At 34.6% G+C, this 14,807-nt stretch overlaps 1 protein-coding gene across 2 annotated transcripts in view; it reads left to right on the top strand.

The window, feature by feature from the left end:
- ATF7IP (activating transcription factor 7 interacting protein) overlaps positions 1–14,807 on the top strand; it is a 114,747-nt gene that overhangs the window by 38,430 nt on the left and 61,510 nt on the right. For both annotated transcript variants that reach the window (XM_082634585.1, XM_082634584.1), the window contains exon 2: positions 11,173–12,692. In XM_082634585.1, coding sequence (XP_082490711.1) covers positions 11,180–12,692 — 1,513 coding nt within the window. In that variant the 5' untranslated portion in view covers positions 11,173–11,179. The remainder of the gene's footprint in view (positions 1–11,172; positions 12,693–14,807) is intronic.

Below are 14,807 nucleotides of genomic sequence, written 5' to 3'. Positions count from 1 at the left end.
GTCATAATGATACCAGCATATTTTAAGATGTTTTCTGACAACGAAGCTTGGGCACTTAAAATGTATTAATCTTATACTAAATACATGATGAGATGTGCCAAAGTGTTTCATTAAACGTAGGTATTTCAGTCAATTTATCAATTTATACTAATTATTTCTTTTTTTAAAAAATTGAAGTATAGTTGACTTACAATTTTATATATTTCAGGTGTAAAACATATGATTCAGTATTATTATATGTTGCACACCAAAGTTATTACAATATTATTGACTATATTCTCTGTGCTGTGACATTACTTCTCTGTGACTTATTTATTTTATAACTTGTAGTTTGTACCTCTTGATCCCTTTCACCTGTTTCACCCATTCCCCCATTACCTCCCCTAATAATTATTTCTAGAAAGATGCATGTAAAGTACTGGTAAATACAGTGGCAAGACACTTCATATTGAATAAATACAGTATTGATAGAATGTGACAAAGCTTTATGTAACTCCAGAAAGTTCAGTAAGTATACCTCATTTATAAATATTATCATTAATTACGTGTAAGTCCTTTTGGTTATAGTGCCAGTTTATAATAAAAGGGAATGCTCCTGCTTCACTTAAGACTTCCTAGTCCTTTTGGTAAAGATGGTTAATTGTATTTTCCATGTGTAGAAGACTTTATTCGTATATGTACCTGGAGTGTTCATGTGCACCATGCTCAGTACTGTTTTTGTTGATAAAATTTGTTTTGTTCTTTTATCTTATATGAGTATCTCATGCCCATTATTACCATCCTGTGAGATAAACATATCATAGAATTATGTCCCATTTAGGAGAGGGAAAAAAAGTAATTGGCTTATCTAAGATGAACACATGGAGAACAAGATTGCTGTTATTTTCTGTATATTGCCTTTTATCACTAGTATAGTTACACGTATACTTGTTGGCCTAGACATGTAAATTCCCTAAAGTAGGAACCGGTACTCAGTTCTTTTGGTATAGTTGTTTTGTCCATCATGAAAGTGTGACTCAGTAAAAGTCATAGGTTAAAAATAAATGAAAAAATACTCAACTCTAGTTTTGCTATTTTAAAAAAAATAACAGGTTTATTGAGATGTAATTCACATACCATACAATTCACCCGTTTAAAGTATATAACTCAGTGGTTTTTGAAATATTCACACAGTTGTGCAACCATCACCACGATTAATTTTAGAACATTTTTTGTTACATTATAAAGAAATCCTGTACGCTTTAGCAGCCATTCCTCATTTCTTCCCCAGTCCTCAACCCTAGCCAAGGTTTTGCCTTGAATCAGTAGATCAGTTTCGAGAGTAGTGACATGTTAATATTAAGACTTTTGATTCAAGATGTTAAGTTATCTTTCTGTTTATTTAGGTGTTCTTTAATTTCTTCAACGTTTTGTAGTTTTTTAGAGTATTAAGTTTTGTACTTTTTATTAAATTTATTGTTGATGCTATTGTAAATGGAATTGTTTTCTTAATTTCATTCTTAAATTGTTCATTGCAAGTATATACAAAAACAACAGATTTTTTTAATATCTTGATCTTTTATCTTGCAACCTTCTAGACTCATTTACTGGTTCTAATACAATTTTTAGTGGATTCCTTAGGATTTTCTATGTACAGGATTTTATCATCTGCAAGTTGAGGTAGTTTCGCTTTTTTGTTTTCAAGGTGCATGACCTTTATTTTGTTTTCTTGCCTAATTGTCCTGGCTAGAACCTCTAGTCGGTGCCAAATAGAAGCGGTAAGAGCAGACACCTTGTCTTGTTTTTGATCCTGGGGTGAAAGCTTTCTGTCTTTCACTATCAAGTGTGATGTTAGCTGTGGGTTTTTCTTAGATGCTCTGTATCAGATTGAGGAAACTCTCTCTGGTTTGTTGAGTGAGTTCTGTTGTTGTTTGCTTGGATGACTTAATGAAAAGTTACTTTTAAAAAGATGCTTGAATGTTTAAGAACCTCATGGTAATACTGCTGGAGCTAATATATGAACCAGTCTGCAGGGTGGTGAAATTGAGTGTGTACTGTCAGAACTCATTTACTGTGTGGATGGGCCTTAGCAATTATATTAAATGACTCTTCCATTTTCAAAGAGATAGAGAAGAAAATTGTGGCAAATACAGTATAGTTTATCGCTTAGCATTTTGAACGCTAGAACACTCCCTGGTTGCAAAATTTAAAGGATGAAATGCATAAGAAAGGTTCATATGCAATGAAGACAACTCCATGCTGAAATTGGGAGTCTGTTGACCTTGCTAAATTAATTATTATCTGTGTAATGGAATGAATGATAGCAGCATGGTTATTGATGTATTAATTCAGAAGTAAAGTTGAATTTGTATAACTTGTCACTTAAATAAATGGGAAAAGAATATGCCTTGGTTTAGGGCCTGACATATAATTACCCCTTGATAAATGTCAGTTCCTTTTATCCCTTTAAGGTGTGTTGTTTCATTAATGAAAGGGGGAATTTATAATATAGAAAGAGTATAAGGTATGCCTGGGAATAATAAACATCAAATTCAAGATTATGCTTATCTTTGTGTTAAGGAGTTGGGGATGGGGAAGGAGGAGCATGCTATCTGGTAGTGTTATACAGAGGGCTTTGTTTTTAATTTATCTGGATAATGGGTACACATATGTTAATTATATCAGATTTTATATCTTGCATGTTCACTGTATTTCATAATGAAAAATTAATTATAAAAGAGCATCAGTATAGCTAGACATTAGTAAAATAATACAAAATTTGAGCTAGAATCAAACTTAGCAACCATCTGGTCTAACCTCAGTTTTATAATTGAGCGACATGTAATCTAGAGAGTTTGGGTGATTTATCCTATGACAACTGTTATGGTAATGCTGGAACATGGAGTAGATTCAGTTTTGTTAGTTGAGAAATCTTTGTTGTGCTAAGCTTTTATAATTATGTATTTTTGAGGTGTGGTAGATTATATAGTTCACTGTTATTCTTTTTCTGGTAAGATTATATATCCCTGCCTTTTGCCATGTGACATGAAGTCTTTCCCCATGAGAACTTTTTTCTTCTCTACCCTCTTAATGTCTAACTTGGCTTTAGCCAATGGAATGTGAGTGAAAGTAGTGCGTACTATGTCTAAGAAAAAGCTTTAAAACCATTGTATACTGTATGGTTCTGTCATTGTAGATTTTCTCTCTGCCACAAGACCTGGAATTGCAGGGGGTGGGGGAACAGTTGCTGCTCCTTCAGCCTATGACTTAGAATGAAGAAGAATCTTAGTTATTAGCCAATAAAAAATTTTTTTTCATACTGCATTATCACCTAGTGAAAGCTGACTGACACAGAAAGTAAGCTCTCCCTTCTTTCTCCTTAGGTTAGGTCAATAAGAAAAGTGAAAGCTATTTCCTGGCATGTGAAGGATTTACATCTTTCAACTTGTCCTAAATCATTCTGGGTGTTGTAATTCACCCAGGTAAAGTGTGAAAAATTTTGGACAAGTGGTTCTTAAATTCCTGAGGAAATAAAATACATGGCCTTCTGTAACTTTACTCATTGTTGGTGGAATGTGGTGAGTGGGATAAGCTAGTGGGTAGGGCTCTGATGGATAACTGGCTAATTTTCTAAGGGGGTGTAATTTGGTAAGTGTGTTCTAATATTGCATTTGTTGGATCAGGTCAATTAATTTGAGTTTGCCTATATAACAGAATGATCCCCAGAATGCACTTGGAGAAGTGATTTTAAGGTCTCTTGCATTTTTTCATGTAGACTACCTTAGAATTTCTCAAAAGATCAGTATCAATGAATGCAACAAGTTAGACTATAGTGACCATTCTGGTTTGATGTGCATAACCAATATTGATTTGCTCCTGCTTTGTCCAAGGAATTGTTGGTAAAGCAAACTCCCTGTTTCCTAGGGGATATTCCATTACATATTTTTATATCATTAGCTTGATGACAGGCAGAAGGGATTATTTGTTGTGTCAAATATTATGAACATTCAATACTTTACTGAATCTGTGAGTATTAGGTAAGGAACAGATTTCACCAATTAATGTTTTTTAAAGTGTGGTAGGACAGCTATCGACAGTGTTTTTATGCATGTGAGAGAAGAACCATAGCATAGTAGAAATGAATTGTGAACTATAAGGGACTCTGGATCCTCAAGTAAATATTGCCAGTGCTTTGTGAGTGGCTGGGAGAGAGAAGTTTGGAAACAAGATGAAAATCTTTGTGGGATTTTTAACAGAAGTAGTGATTTTGTTTTACTGCAGTTTTAGAAAAATAATTATTGACAGAGATGACAAGATATCCAGTATTTCAGAGAAACATTTGGCACGTCTGTATACTAAATTTGAGCAGATAAGTATCAAGAGGATGAGTCACCGCACTAGCAGTCTCACCAGTCTTCATTACTGGGCAGTAGACAGTACGCAGATTATTAACATTTACTGTGCAACACACTGATTATTCTTTGTGGTTTTATTGCCAGGACTATTGCAGAATTCTCAAGTAAAATTCAGGAGTGCAAAGTAAAAAATCACACAGTTCTCAACTGACAATGGGATTCTTAAAGAACTCAGTAGCAGAGCCTCTACAGAGGCTAGGAATCCTCAGCATAAAGTGATTCTTTAGGAGTAAGCCTTTATTAGTCAAGCCTATTGACTAATATTTATTTAAGCCATTTGACAAACTCAGACCTGAATAAAAATTATTTTCAGCATCCCATTATTCAGAATAATGTTATACTAATGTCAGCTAACAGCATGAATTTAATTGGAGTAACTGTGTCAAAGATAGAAGTGTCAAGTCCACTTAAGTAGCTTTGCTTAACATTTTGCAAATTTTTGCTAAAGTTTTATTTTTAAATACACGGCATCAAGTATCCATACTTTCAATTAACATAGTGTTTATGTGTGTGCGCGCGTTTTGACCCAACAGTCCTGGTACTTACTATTGTTTTGTTAGTTAAGGCAGTTCTTGGAAAGCAGTAGTATAGATCCATGTTTATTTACTCAGAAAAACCCGACCATAGACCTGTTATTGAAGCAAAGAATTTGGGGGTATATTACGAATATGTGTCAATTTCATCATTCACCTTTAATTTCACACCGTTTGGATTCTTGGTAGAGCACTTGCCCTCATCTGCTTCCCTTGTTGCCGGGCAAGGTACGTGATGCTGATGTCTGATTGGTTTAGGCAACTACGGCTTTGAGCCAATCAGACAGTGAATTTCAGTTCTCTCACAGGACTGAAGCATTCAAGCAGCTGCTGATTTATTTTTCCTATGGGGAGGAGATTATATAAACTAAGAGTATGGCTGCAGCAAGCTACCTCTTGGGTGTGTTTGAAAAATTATAGGGTTTATCTGTAACCGAAGGAGAAAAACATGAGGTTTATTTAAAAAACTTGTTTATTATTAAGAAAATTTTATAGGTAGTAAATTTGAGAAAAAATTCTGATGACAGATTTCCTATTTTTATTTTATAATTTTTCATTTAAAGGACTGTAGAATGATATAATATAGGAAAAATTTCCCTTTAGTTTACATGAGTATTTACTATGTAATATACACATTTGCTTTATTTCTTCAAAAGAGGAGAGCTCATAACCTTTTTGTAACCTGCTGCCAAGGGCAGTTTAGGAGAAAAGAATGGAGTAATTGTACTTACAACACTTAATACAGGTTATCAAGAATTACATTTTAATTTCATTAGGTGAATCAAACTAAATCAGTTCAGTGCAGTAGACAACAAAACACTTTATAATGCTATCATCCATAGTAAACCTTTTTAGGGTCCAGAACACAATTAATTTTTGGACTTGGAAATCTGTAACAATAGAGGTAGGTGAGTATGAAAATAATCTTGTTGTTTGGATTTAAGGTTTTGCTGGATTTTTAGTATAAATGTTTTATAAACATTAAGGACTATGGAATTTTAAAAAGAAATTTACATTTGAATTTTGCAGATTCTAACCCATTGTGTAGAAAAGTATGTTCTTGTTATGCATTGTCCATGTTTGACTCATTCCCCAGGTAGGGAATGGATTTATATTTCTGAAAACATTCTTTAAATGAAAATAAATAAGATTTATACCTTTTATCTTATTTTAATTTATTTATATGGTATATTTAATGTATATTATGGACTTAGAATTCTTTGCAATTATGTTCTAGATTACTTTTATCAGACAAAGAGCCTCACTGAAGTGTTGTGAATCCAGGTTTTAACTATGTTTTTCTGACCTTATTGTCTGTCTCCTGTTGCTGGGCAGGAATCAGAATGCTGGCTACTGATTGGCTGAGTTTGTGACCAGCTCTTGAATAGCCACTTAAATTCTTGAGCTTTTTGAGCAGGCAGATTGTAGGCTAAGACATTGCAGCTTTTGGTAATACTTCCCTTTGTTGTTTCATAGCTATAATCTCTTTGCTAGAAAGAAGAGTGTGAAGGGAGTGGGTGGAGGGGGATGAAGCAGAGAAGAAAATAATGGTTTCACTTAAAGAAGAAGAGGCTCATTGGGCTTTACTTAAAAATAATTTACACAAATTTCAAAAAAAAATTCCAAGCCATAGAGACTTATTTGCAGGTAACACACCCTTCTTGGTTATTTAAATATAAATTCCTTAAGTAAAGGTGAAATCCTTGTTAATGCTATAGAAAAAGATTTTTTTTTTATAGTGATAGTATTTCCCTAGAGTTCTTGAATCTGAATATATAGAGTAAGGACCTAAAAACACTTTTTTCTTACTGTCTTTCTCATGAAAAAATGTTTTCAGTAGAAAGTAGTTCACCACGTTTTACACATTTACTTCTAGATATGGCAGACATTTTCTGCTGTAAAATACAAATGCTTTTTCCTGTGAAAATAAATTACAGTCTTGTGAGAGCTTCATGATTCTAGTGTTGCCACCTAAAAAAGTAGTATTTCTTTCGTCAAATAGTTTTGTGAATGGCGTCTCAGTTCCAGATGATAGTATTTAAAATGATCTTTAGAAATGTTTTGTTCCGGTAATACAGTCATGAAGACTTGTTTTCAGGTAAACACACCCTTCTCTAATGTGTGTCTTTCTTAAATATACATTGCTTATGCAAAATAGATTTTTAAAAACTTAACTGCTGATTGGTTTGCATAGATATGGCTGAACTAGTTTGAACTGGTTGTTCATGCTACGGTTGTTCATGCTACTTCCTTATTGCTTTGTCTGTTATTCATTATACTTAGAACCCATAAAAAATCTTGTAAATGGCTGTAGTGTGCACCCTTGTGGGTATAGATGGTAGTTATTCTGTAATTCTTTGTATAGGTAGTCCTTTAGTGTACTGAATTGAATGGCAGTTTTGTTAATAAAACCAGCTTGCTTCGATAACATTTATTTTTATTAAATGTTACTTGGTGGTGGCTATTAACATTGAACGTGATGTTTGCGTGTTGGATTTTCTAATTCATATACAAAATCCCAGAAGTATTTAAGAGAAATTTGTTTCAGGTTCTCTAGTTTATGCCTAAAACCATTCTGAATATACATAGACAATTATGATAATAACATTTATTGAGTGCTTACTACCTTCTAGGTGCTTAATGTATAGAATTTCATTTAATCATTATTACAAACTCTGTGTCAGGTACTGATATTCCCTTTATAAGGTGGCTGAAACTAAACATTGAAATGCTACATAACTTGCCGTCTGTCACATAGTATATCGGAGAGCTAGAATTCAAATCCATGTTTCTGTTTGCAGAGTTCATGTTCTTAACGGGATTACTAAAAATTATGAAAATATACTTTTTTTTAAAGAAAGAGGAATGTTTGCTTTTAATGCAACTGGCAATAACTGCCACTTATGCATAATAGTTGAGAAATGTGGCTGTTATGAGGTCAAAGTCCAAAAGAATTGCAGTTCAGTATTTGAAAATATTTAAAGGGTAACCATACTCCTTGTACTGTAAATTTAATCCTTTTGTATGTTTGGAGTCAGCAAGGAAAAGTGACTACAAAATTTGCATTGTATCTTTGCAGAAAATTTTTCAGTTAGTGTGAGTTTCAAATGGATGGTAGGTGGGAAAAAATTTGAAGTTTAAAATTTAGCTGCAGTTAATAACCCTTAAAATAGTGCCTATGATAATTTTGCATTGACGTTTCTTCTCAATTTTAAGGTAATTTCTGTAAATAGTTTCATTCAGCTCCATAATTTAAATTAAAAACGTAGAAAGACCAAGAAATATAAGTAATTGGCTTAAAGTAAGAGAATGAATGCAGATTTTATACCACAGTCTAGAAGTACTGTGACAACATGGTTGGTTCTCAGGCTTTATTGGCCTCCAGCAAATAGGCTGGGCCTTAGTTTTATGGCTTTCAGCTAGAGGAACAGTGGAACACCAAGAACACACCTGTAATTGAACAATTGGGTTTATTATTTGTTGCAGTGAGAGAGATTGTGCACCATGGGGAAACAGCGAGGCATATCAGTAGGAGGATGTTAGAAAAACACCTGGTAAAGGATTCAGTTATAGTATAGTTGGGTTTTTTTTGGGGGGGGGGTTGGCAGTAGAGCCTTACTCTGTATTAGGTGCTATCAGAAAGCAGGGGCAGTTCTATGCTTGTGTATCTCAGCAACTGTCATCTATAGGGAGGACAAACTACAGCGAGTATAAAGCTGCAACTGATCAAAAAGTGTAGCTATCACTTAGTCAGAGAGGGAGATATTTAGTATTTTACGGGATGCTGGGTTGCACAGGGACCTTGTCTAATATGAATGGTGAGGTCGTTTTATGCCCAACATGATTTAGCTATAAGCATCAAGTCAGTTTATAACAACACTGAGCTTTGAGCCTTAGATAAGTTCCCAGTCTTCCGAGGCTGCTTTTTTCCCTTCTCCAACCAAAGCAAGTATATCCTAACATCATTCCTACTGGTAATGGTGATGTTAAGTGAATATCCAATGTAAAATTAATATTCTTGATTCTGTATATCTTAGTCCTTAAAGGACGTTTGTTTTATTCCACTATGGACTGGCAACATTGTCTTTCTCTAGGACCAAATCTTTTGTTTGCCTTACTGCACTGACCAGATGTTAACACAGAAACAATGATAGAGAAGATCCTTATCAGTTCTGATCTTATTTTACCATTAAGTATGATATCTGCAGTTTTCTTTGTAGATAATCTTTATTAGATTTGAGTTGTTTCCTTCTGTTAGATTTCTGAGAGTTTAACTATGCAGTGTTGAATTTTGTCAAATGAATGAATATTCTGTGTCTGTTGAGATGATCTGTTGTTTATTTTCATCCTCTATTCTGTTTTTGTGGTAAATCACACTGCTTGAAAAAAATCTTTTTTCTTAAATAACAGAAATGTATTCTCTTACATTTCTGGAAGTTAGAAGTCTGAAATCAAGGTGTTGACAGGGCCATGCCCTGACTGAGGAAGCTAAGGAAGGGTCTGTTCCACACCTCTCTCCCAGCTGTGGCTTGTGGCTGACTAACTCCATTTTTCACACAGCATTCTCCTGTGTGTGTGTGTGTGTGTGTGTGTGTGTGTGTGTCCAGATTTTCCCCTTTTTATAAGGCCACTGATCATACAGAATTAGGGCCCACCCTAAAGACCTTATTTTAACTTGATTACCTCTGTAAAGACCCTATTCAAATGAGGTCACAATTTGAGGAATTAGGGCTTAGGGCTCTAATGTATTTTTATCAAGTGGACATCTTGGTTGGGCCTAAAATAAAGCTATAATGCTTCGTGACTCACTCGTAAATCTACATTGCATGATTTTTTAATATGAAATTGACCTTGTATTTTTTTAATGAGCTTCACATGGTCATAGTGTATTACCTTTTAAAGAAACATACTTTTAAGTAACTCACAGATGAAAGAAGAAATCACAATGGAAATTAGAAAATATTTTAATAGAACAACAATGAAAAATATGACACATTAAAATGTAAGATGCAGCTAAAACAGTGCTTAGAGGGAAATTTATAGCTTTACATGCATACACTTACAAAAAGAGGGAAAGATTAAAAATTAATGATTAATGTTTAGCATGTTGAGGAACTGCCAGACTGTTTTCCCAAAGCAGTTGCACCATTTTACAATCCCATTGCCATTGCAGGAGAGTTTCAGTTTGCCCACATTCTTGCCAACATTCATTATTTTCTTTGATACAGCCATCCTGGTGTGTGTGAGCTGTTATCATTTTGGTTTTGATTTCTATTTCTCTGGTGACTAAATGATGTTGAGCATCTTTTCATGTTTCTTGCTTATTGGCTATTTGTGTATCTTTTAGAGAAATGTCTGTTCAAATCGTTTGCCCATTTTTAAATTGGTTTTTCTGTTGTTATTTTTCAACTGCAACAATATTTTATATTCTATATTTTCCAGATGCAAGTCTCTTATCAGATACATTATTTGCAAATGTATGATTTGTAAATACAGTTGACCCTTGAAAAATGTGGGGGTTAAGGGGGGCCGGCCCTCCGCACAGTTGAAAATCCTCGTATAACTTTATAGTTGTCCCTTCGCATCCACAGATTAAACCAACTGTGGTTCAGGTAGTACTGTAGTATGTATTTATTGAAAAAATTCCAAGTTTAAGAGGACCCATGAAGTTCAAACCTCTGTTGTTCAAGGGTCGACTGTATTTCCTTCTGTTGTGTCTTTTCACTTTCTTGATAGTAACCTCTTATTAATGTGTTTACAGCTGTTAATTTAGATATTCCTGGTTGCAAATGTAATCTTTCCTTATGTTCCTTAATTCTCCCTTCTTTTTTCCCCCTTATCTCTATACCTTTCTCCCATTCCCCTACTGCTTTCATTCTCTTATACTTTTATTTTTCCTTTGACAGCTACTTTTTTATTTCATGTATTTTTTTTAATGCTATCTCCTCCGGACTCTGAGAATCCATTAGCTTACTGAGAATGAAAACTAGAAATTAATCACTTTTTTCCTAATACTGCTTAGTAATTGATCTCCTGTGAACTGTATCTATTATCAATTTTATATTATATAAATTCAATAAATATGAAAATTAACACACAGCAAGGATCATTATGCTTTCTATATGTAATTATTTCAAAATTACATAAAGGGCTGCTTGCTTATAAGATCAGTTTGCAGTAAGTCTGTAATTAGGTGGCTTCGGTTTCAATTGTTAAACTCTGTCTTTCTCTTTCTCTTTTTAAAGATTCAAAATGGATAGTATAGAAGAACCTCAGAGAAAAGTCTTTAAGGCTCGAAAAACAATGCGAGTGAGTGATCGTCAACAACTTGAAGCAGTGTACAAGGTCAAAGAAGAACTGTTGAAAACTGATGTCAAGCTGTTAAATGGCAATCATGAAAATGGAGACTTGGACCCAACCTCACCTTTGGAAAATATGGATTATATTAATGACAAGGAAGAGGTGAATGGCATTGAAGAGCTTTGTTTTGACCCTGAAAAAAGTAAATCAGAATGGAAAGAAACACCCTCTACCTTAAATGTTAATGTAAAAAACAAGCAGGATGATGATTTAAAGTGTGAACCTGTGTCTCCTAATAATATAACTCCTGAACTAGCCTCTAAACTGACTGCTGAACCATCTTCTGCTGATACAGCCTCTGGTGCGCTAGCTGCTAGAGGTCTGGTATCTGGAGATTCTGCCTCTGGAGACTTGGCCTCTGAAGCAGTAACCTCTGGTGATCCCACCTCTGTTGATCCTGCTTCTGGTGATCCTGTCTCTCGTGATCTTGCCTCCGGTGAACTGGTCTCCAGTGAACCGGTCTCCAGTGAGCCAGTCTCTGATGAACTGGTCTCCAATAAACCAGTCCCTGGTGAATCGGTCTCCACTGAACTGGTCTCCAGTGATTCAGCATCTGATGATCCAGCCTCTGGTGATCATGCTTTTGAATCACTGGCCTCTGATGATCCAGGCTCTGGTGATCTGGCTTCTGGTGATCCAGCTTCTGGTGATTCGGCCTCTGGTAATCCAGCCTCTGATGAACCAATTTCTGATGAACCAACTTCTGAGTCAGTCTTTGATCCCACCTTTGAACCAAGTTCTGTACCAGTTTGTGAACCAGTTCCTGAAACTGATAGTACAGAGCCTAGTAGCAATAAAGGTGATGATTTTCTTGAAAAAAATGGAGATGATGAAAAGTTAGATCAAATTTTCCCATTTGATGAGAAAAATAAAGCTGATAGTAATGTTGATGTTGATGCAGAAGCTCTAGAAATAGATGATACAATTATTTGTTCAGATGTGTCTCCTGAAAAGAAGGTAGAAGAAGATGCTACCACAGAATCTGCTCTTGGAGAGGAAGCTATATCTAGCAGTATTGAGATTGACCAAAGTGAAAAGACTGAAGAAGAAAATTCTGCAGACCTTGCAGAAACCATTAGCGAAAATGTTATAAAAGATGACAAAAATGAGAATGTCTTAGAAAATACAGATTCTATGGAGACAGATGAAATCATTCCTATTTTGGAAAAGCTTGCACCTGCTGAAGATGAACTTACTTGCTTTTCTAAAGCTTCTCTCCTTCCAATTGATGAGACAAATCCAGATTTGGAAGAAAAGATGGAAGGTTCTTTTGGTTCACCATCTAAACAAGAAAGTAGTGAGAGTTTGCCAAAAGAAGCCTTTTTGGTCCTCTCTGATGAAGAGGATATTTCGGGTGAAAAGGATGAGTCTGAAGTTGTATCACAAAATGAGACATGCTCTCCAGGTTAGCATATTATTTAAATTCTAAAGATTTTGATTAGCTTTGATAAACTGCTTAGTAAAACATTCTCTTAAAGTTTAAATTTCTTTTAGTTACAGAGAAAGTTGAGAATGATGGTGACTAGAATGATCTCTTAACTTCATAGGTTCTTAACTTCACAGAATTTAGAATTACAGAGAACCACTCTGAGAGCAGCATTGTGTGAAGTGCTGAGAAGGGAGATAAAATAAGTAGAAAATTTTGCACTTGCCCGTAAGGGACTTATAGACTGGGAATAGAGATAAGATGGACCAGTATAACACCATGATATAACAATTTCCAGTACATAATTGATCAGAATCCTAGCAATTGTTCATGCTATCACTTAGCAGCCAAATAACTTTGAATCTAAAAGCCTACTAGTTTAATTTATTTGCTTCAAGTATAACAAATTCCATTTTACAATTAATTTTCCAGTTGAAATCTGATTCTTTTAATATTCTTTGTCCAGGGAATGGCACCACCATTGCTGGAAGCCAAAAACCTAGAGGTCTAATTATATGTTTGATAAAGACTTTATCCATTTGCTTCCTAAGCCTTCTTGATTCTACTCCCTTCATTTTCTGAATGATCTCTCAATAACTTAAATCTCTTTTTTTTTATTGTGTTCCTCTCTTTCATTAGATCACTATTACTGGGTTGGCCAAAAAGTTAGTTTGGTTAGTGAATACACTGTTCAATAAAATTCTTGGTGAAAATGAAAAATTTGTCCTTTATTTTTAGTTAGAATTGAACAAACTTTTTGGCCAACCCAATACTTTTAGGGTAATTTCAAACTCCTTATATAAAAGCTATATAAACTTCATGATTTGGTCAATGCCTGTCTTTTCCATCTCTTTTATTAATTACTAGAGAAAAAAGAGCGATTGAGAAAAATCCTACTTTGCTTTCATGGTCAAACTCAAATATCATTCCTTTGTGAAACTTTCTCAGTTACTTTCAGATTGGTGTGAATACCTTTATGTTCCCATCGTGTCACATTCTCTTAGCCTTAGAGCCCTGTGAGTGGAGTGACCTTGTAATAAGAAAAACAACATCTGGTTTTTAGTTTGTTCAAAGAAAAAAAAGCCTAGAAGACACAGAGGATTACCTCCCACCCCCCACCCCCAATATATCATACCCACTTTTGGAGATAGAAACTTTTTCTTATTAAAAAATGACTTCATTTCCAAAGAGCATTCATTCATTTATTAAACCTGTATATATAGAAAGGCCAAGCTCTTCTTGGCTTGGGGATTTAAAGATAAAGTTTATTACTTGCCCTGAGGATTCTGACAAGAATTAAATTGCAAGCCATTAAATACATGGTTGTGAATACAGTAGTAATGTTAAATTGGTATGCTGGGAGTTTAGAGGAGAGTAACTTTATGAGACTATAGATGTATTCAGGGAAGCACTTTCCTTTCACTCTCTGTGTAACATAGGGTTTTAATGAAGATAATCCCTCTTAATTGCAGCTCCATACTACTTGCTCAGGCCAAAAATCTTGGAGCCATTCTTATTTTTTTCATTCATAGTCCATATCCAATCTCTCAGGAAATCCTGTTGGTGCTACTTTCAGAATAGATCTAGAATGCAGTCTCTTCATACCATCTTCACTGCTATCACCCCTGCTTTGAGCCATCATAATCAGGCCAAAATAATGCTTGGGTCACAGTTAGTGCTCAGTAAATGTTTGTAGAATTAATTAATTGGTAATAGAAGAGTGTTATGGAGGACCTTGCTTACAATGCTAAAACATACTAACACTGGGGAGCCATTGAATGATTTCAAGCAGAGAAGAATGACACGACGCAATTTACATTTTGGAAAGATAATAAATAACAATGTTTAAGGAGAACTTCACTCATTTTTCAGTAAGAATATAGAGAGTAATATTGGGGTAAGTCCTTAAAAAAAATCTTTTGGTAGTGTGTATAAGAAAGTCATAGCAAATTGAAGCTTAATTATGTAATGAGTTTATACATTTTACCTTTATGTCAGAATCTTGGAGATTGGAGACCATCCCTCCCACCCAGTGGTTAAATGCAGAAAGATGAATATTAAGCCATCCCTATTGTATACTTTGAAAATTCAGAG

Source organism: Mesoplodon mirus (genome assembly GCF_964341445.2).
Source record: "Mesoplodon mirus genome assembly, chromosome: 11".
In the NCBI taxonomy this organism is placed as follows: domain Eukaryota; kingdom Metazoa; phylum Chordata; class Mammalia; order Artiodactyla; family Ziphiidae; genus Mesoplodon; species Mesoplodon mirus.
This window is presented reverse-complemented; position numbering and strand designations above follow the sequence as displayed.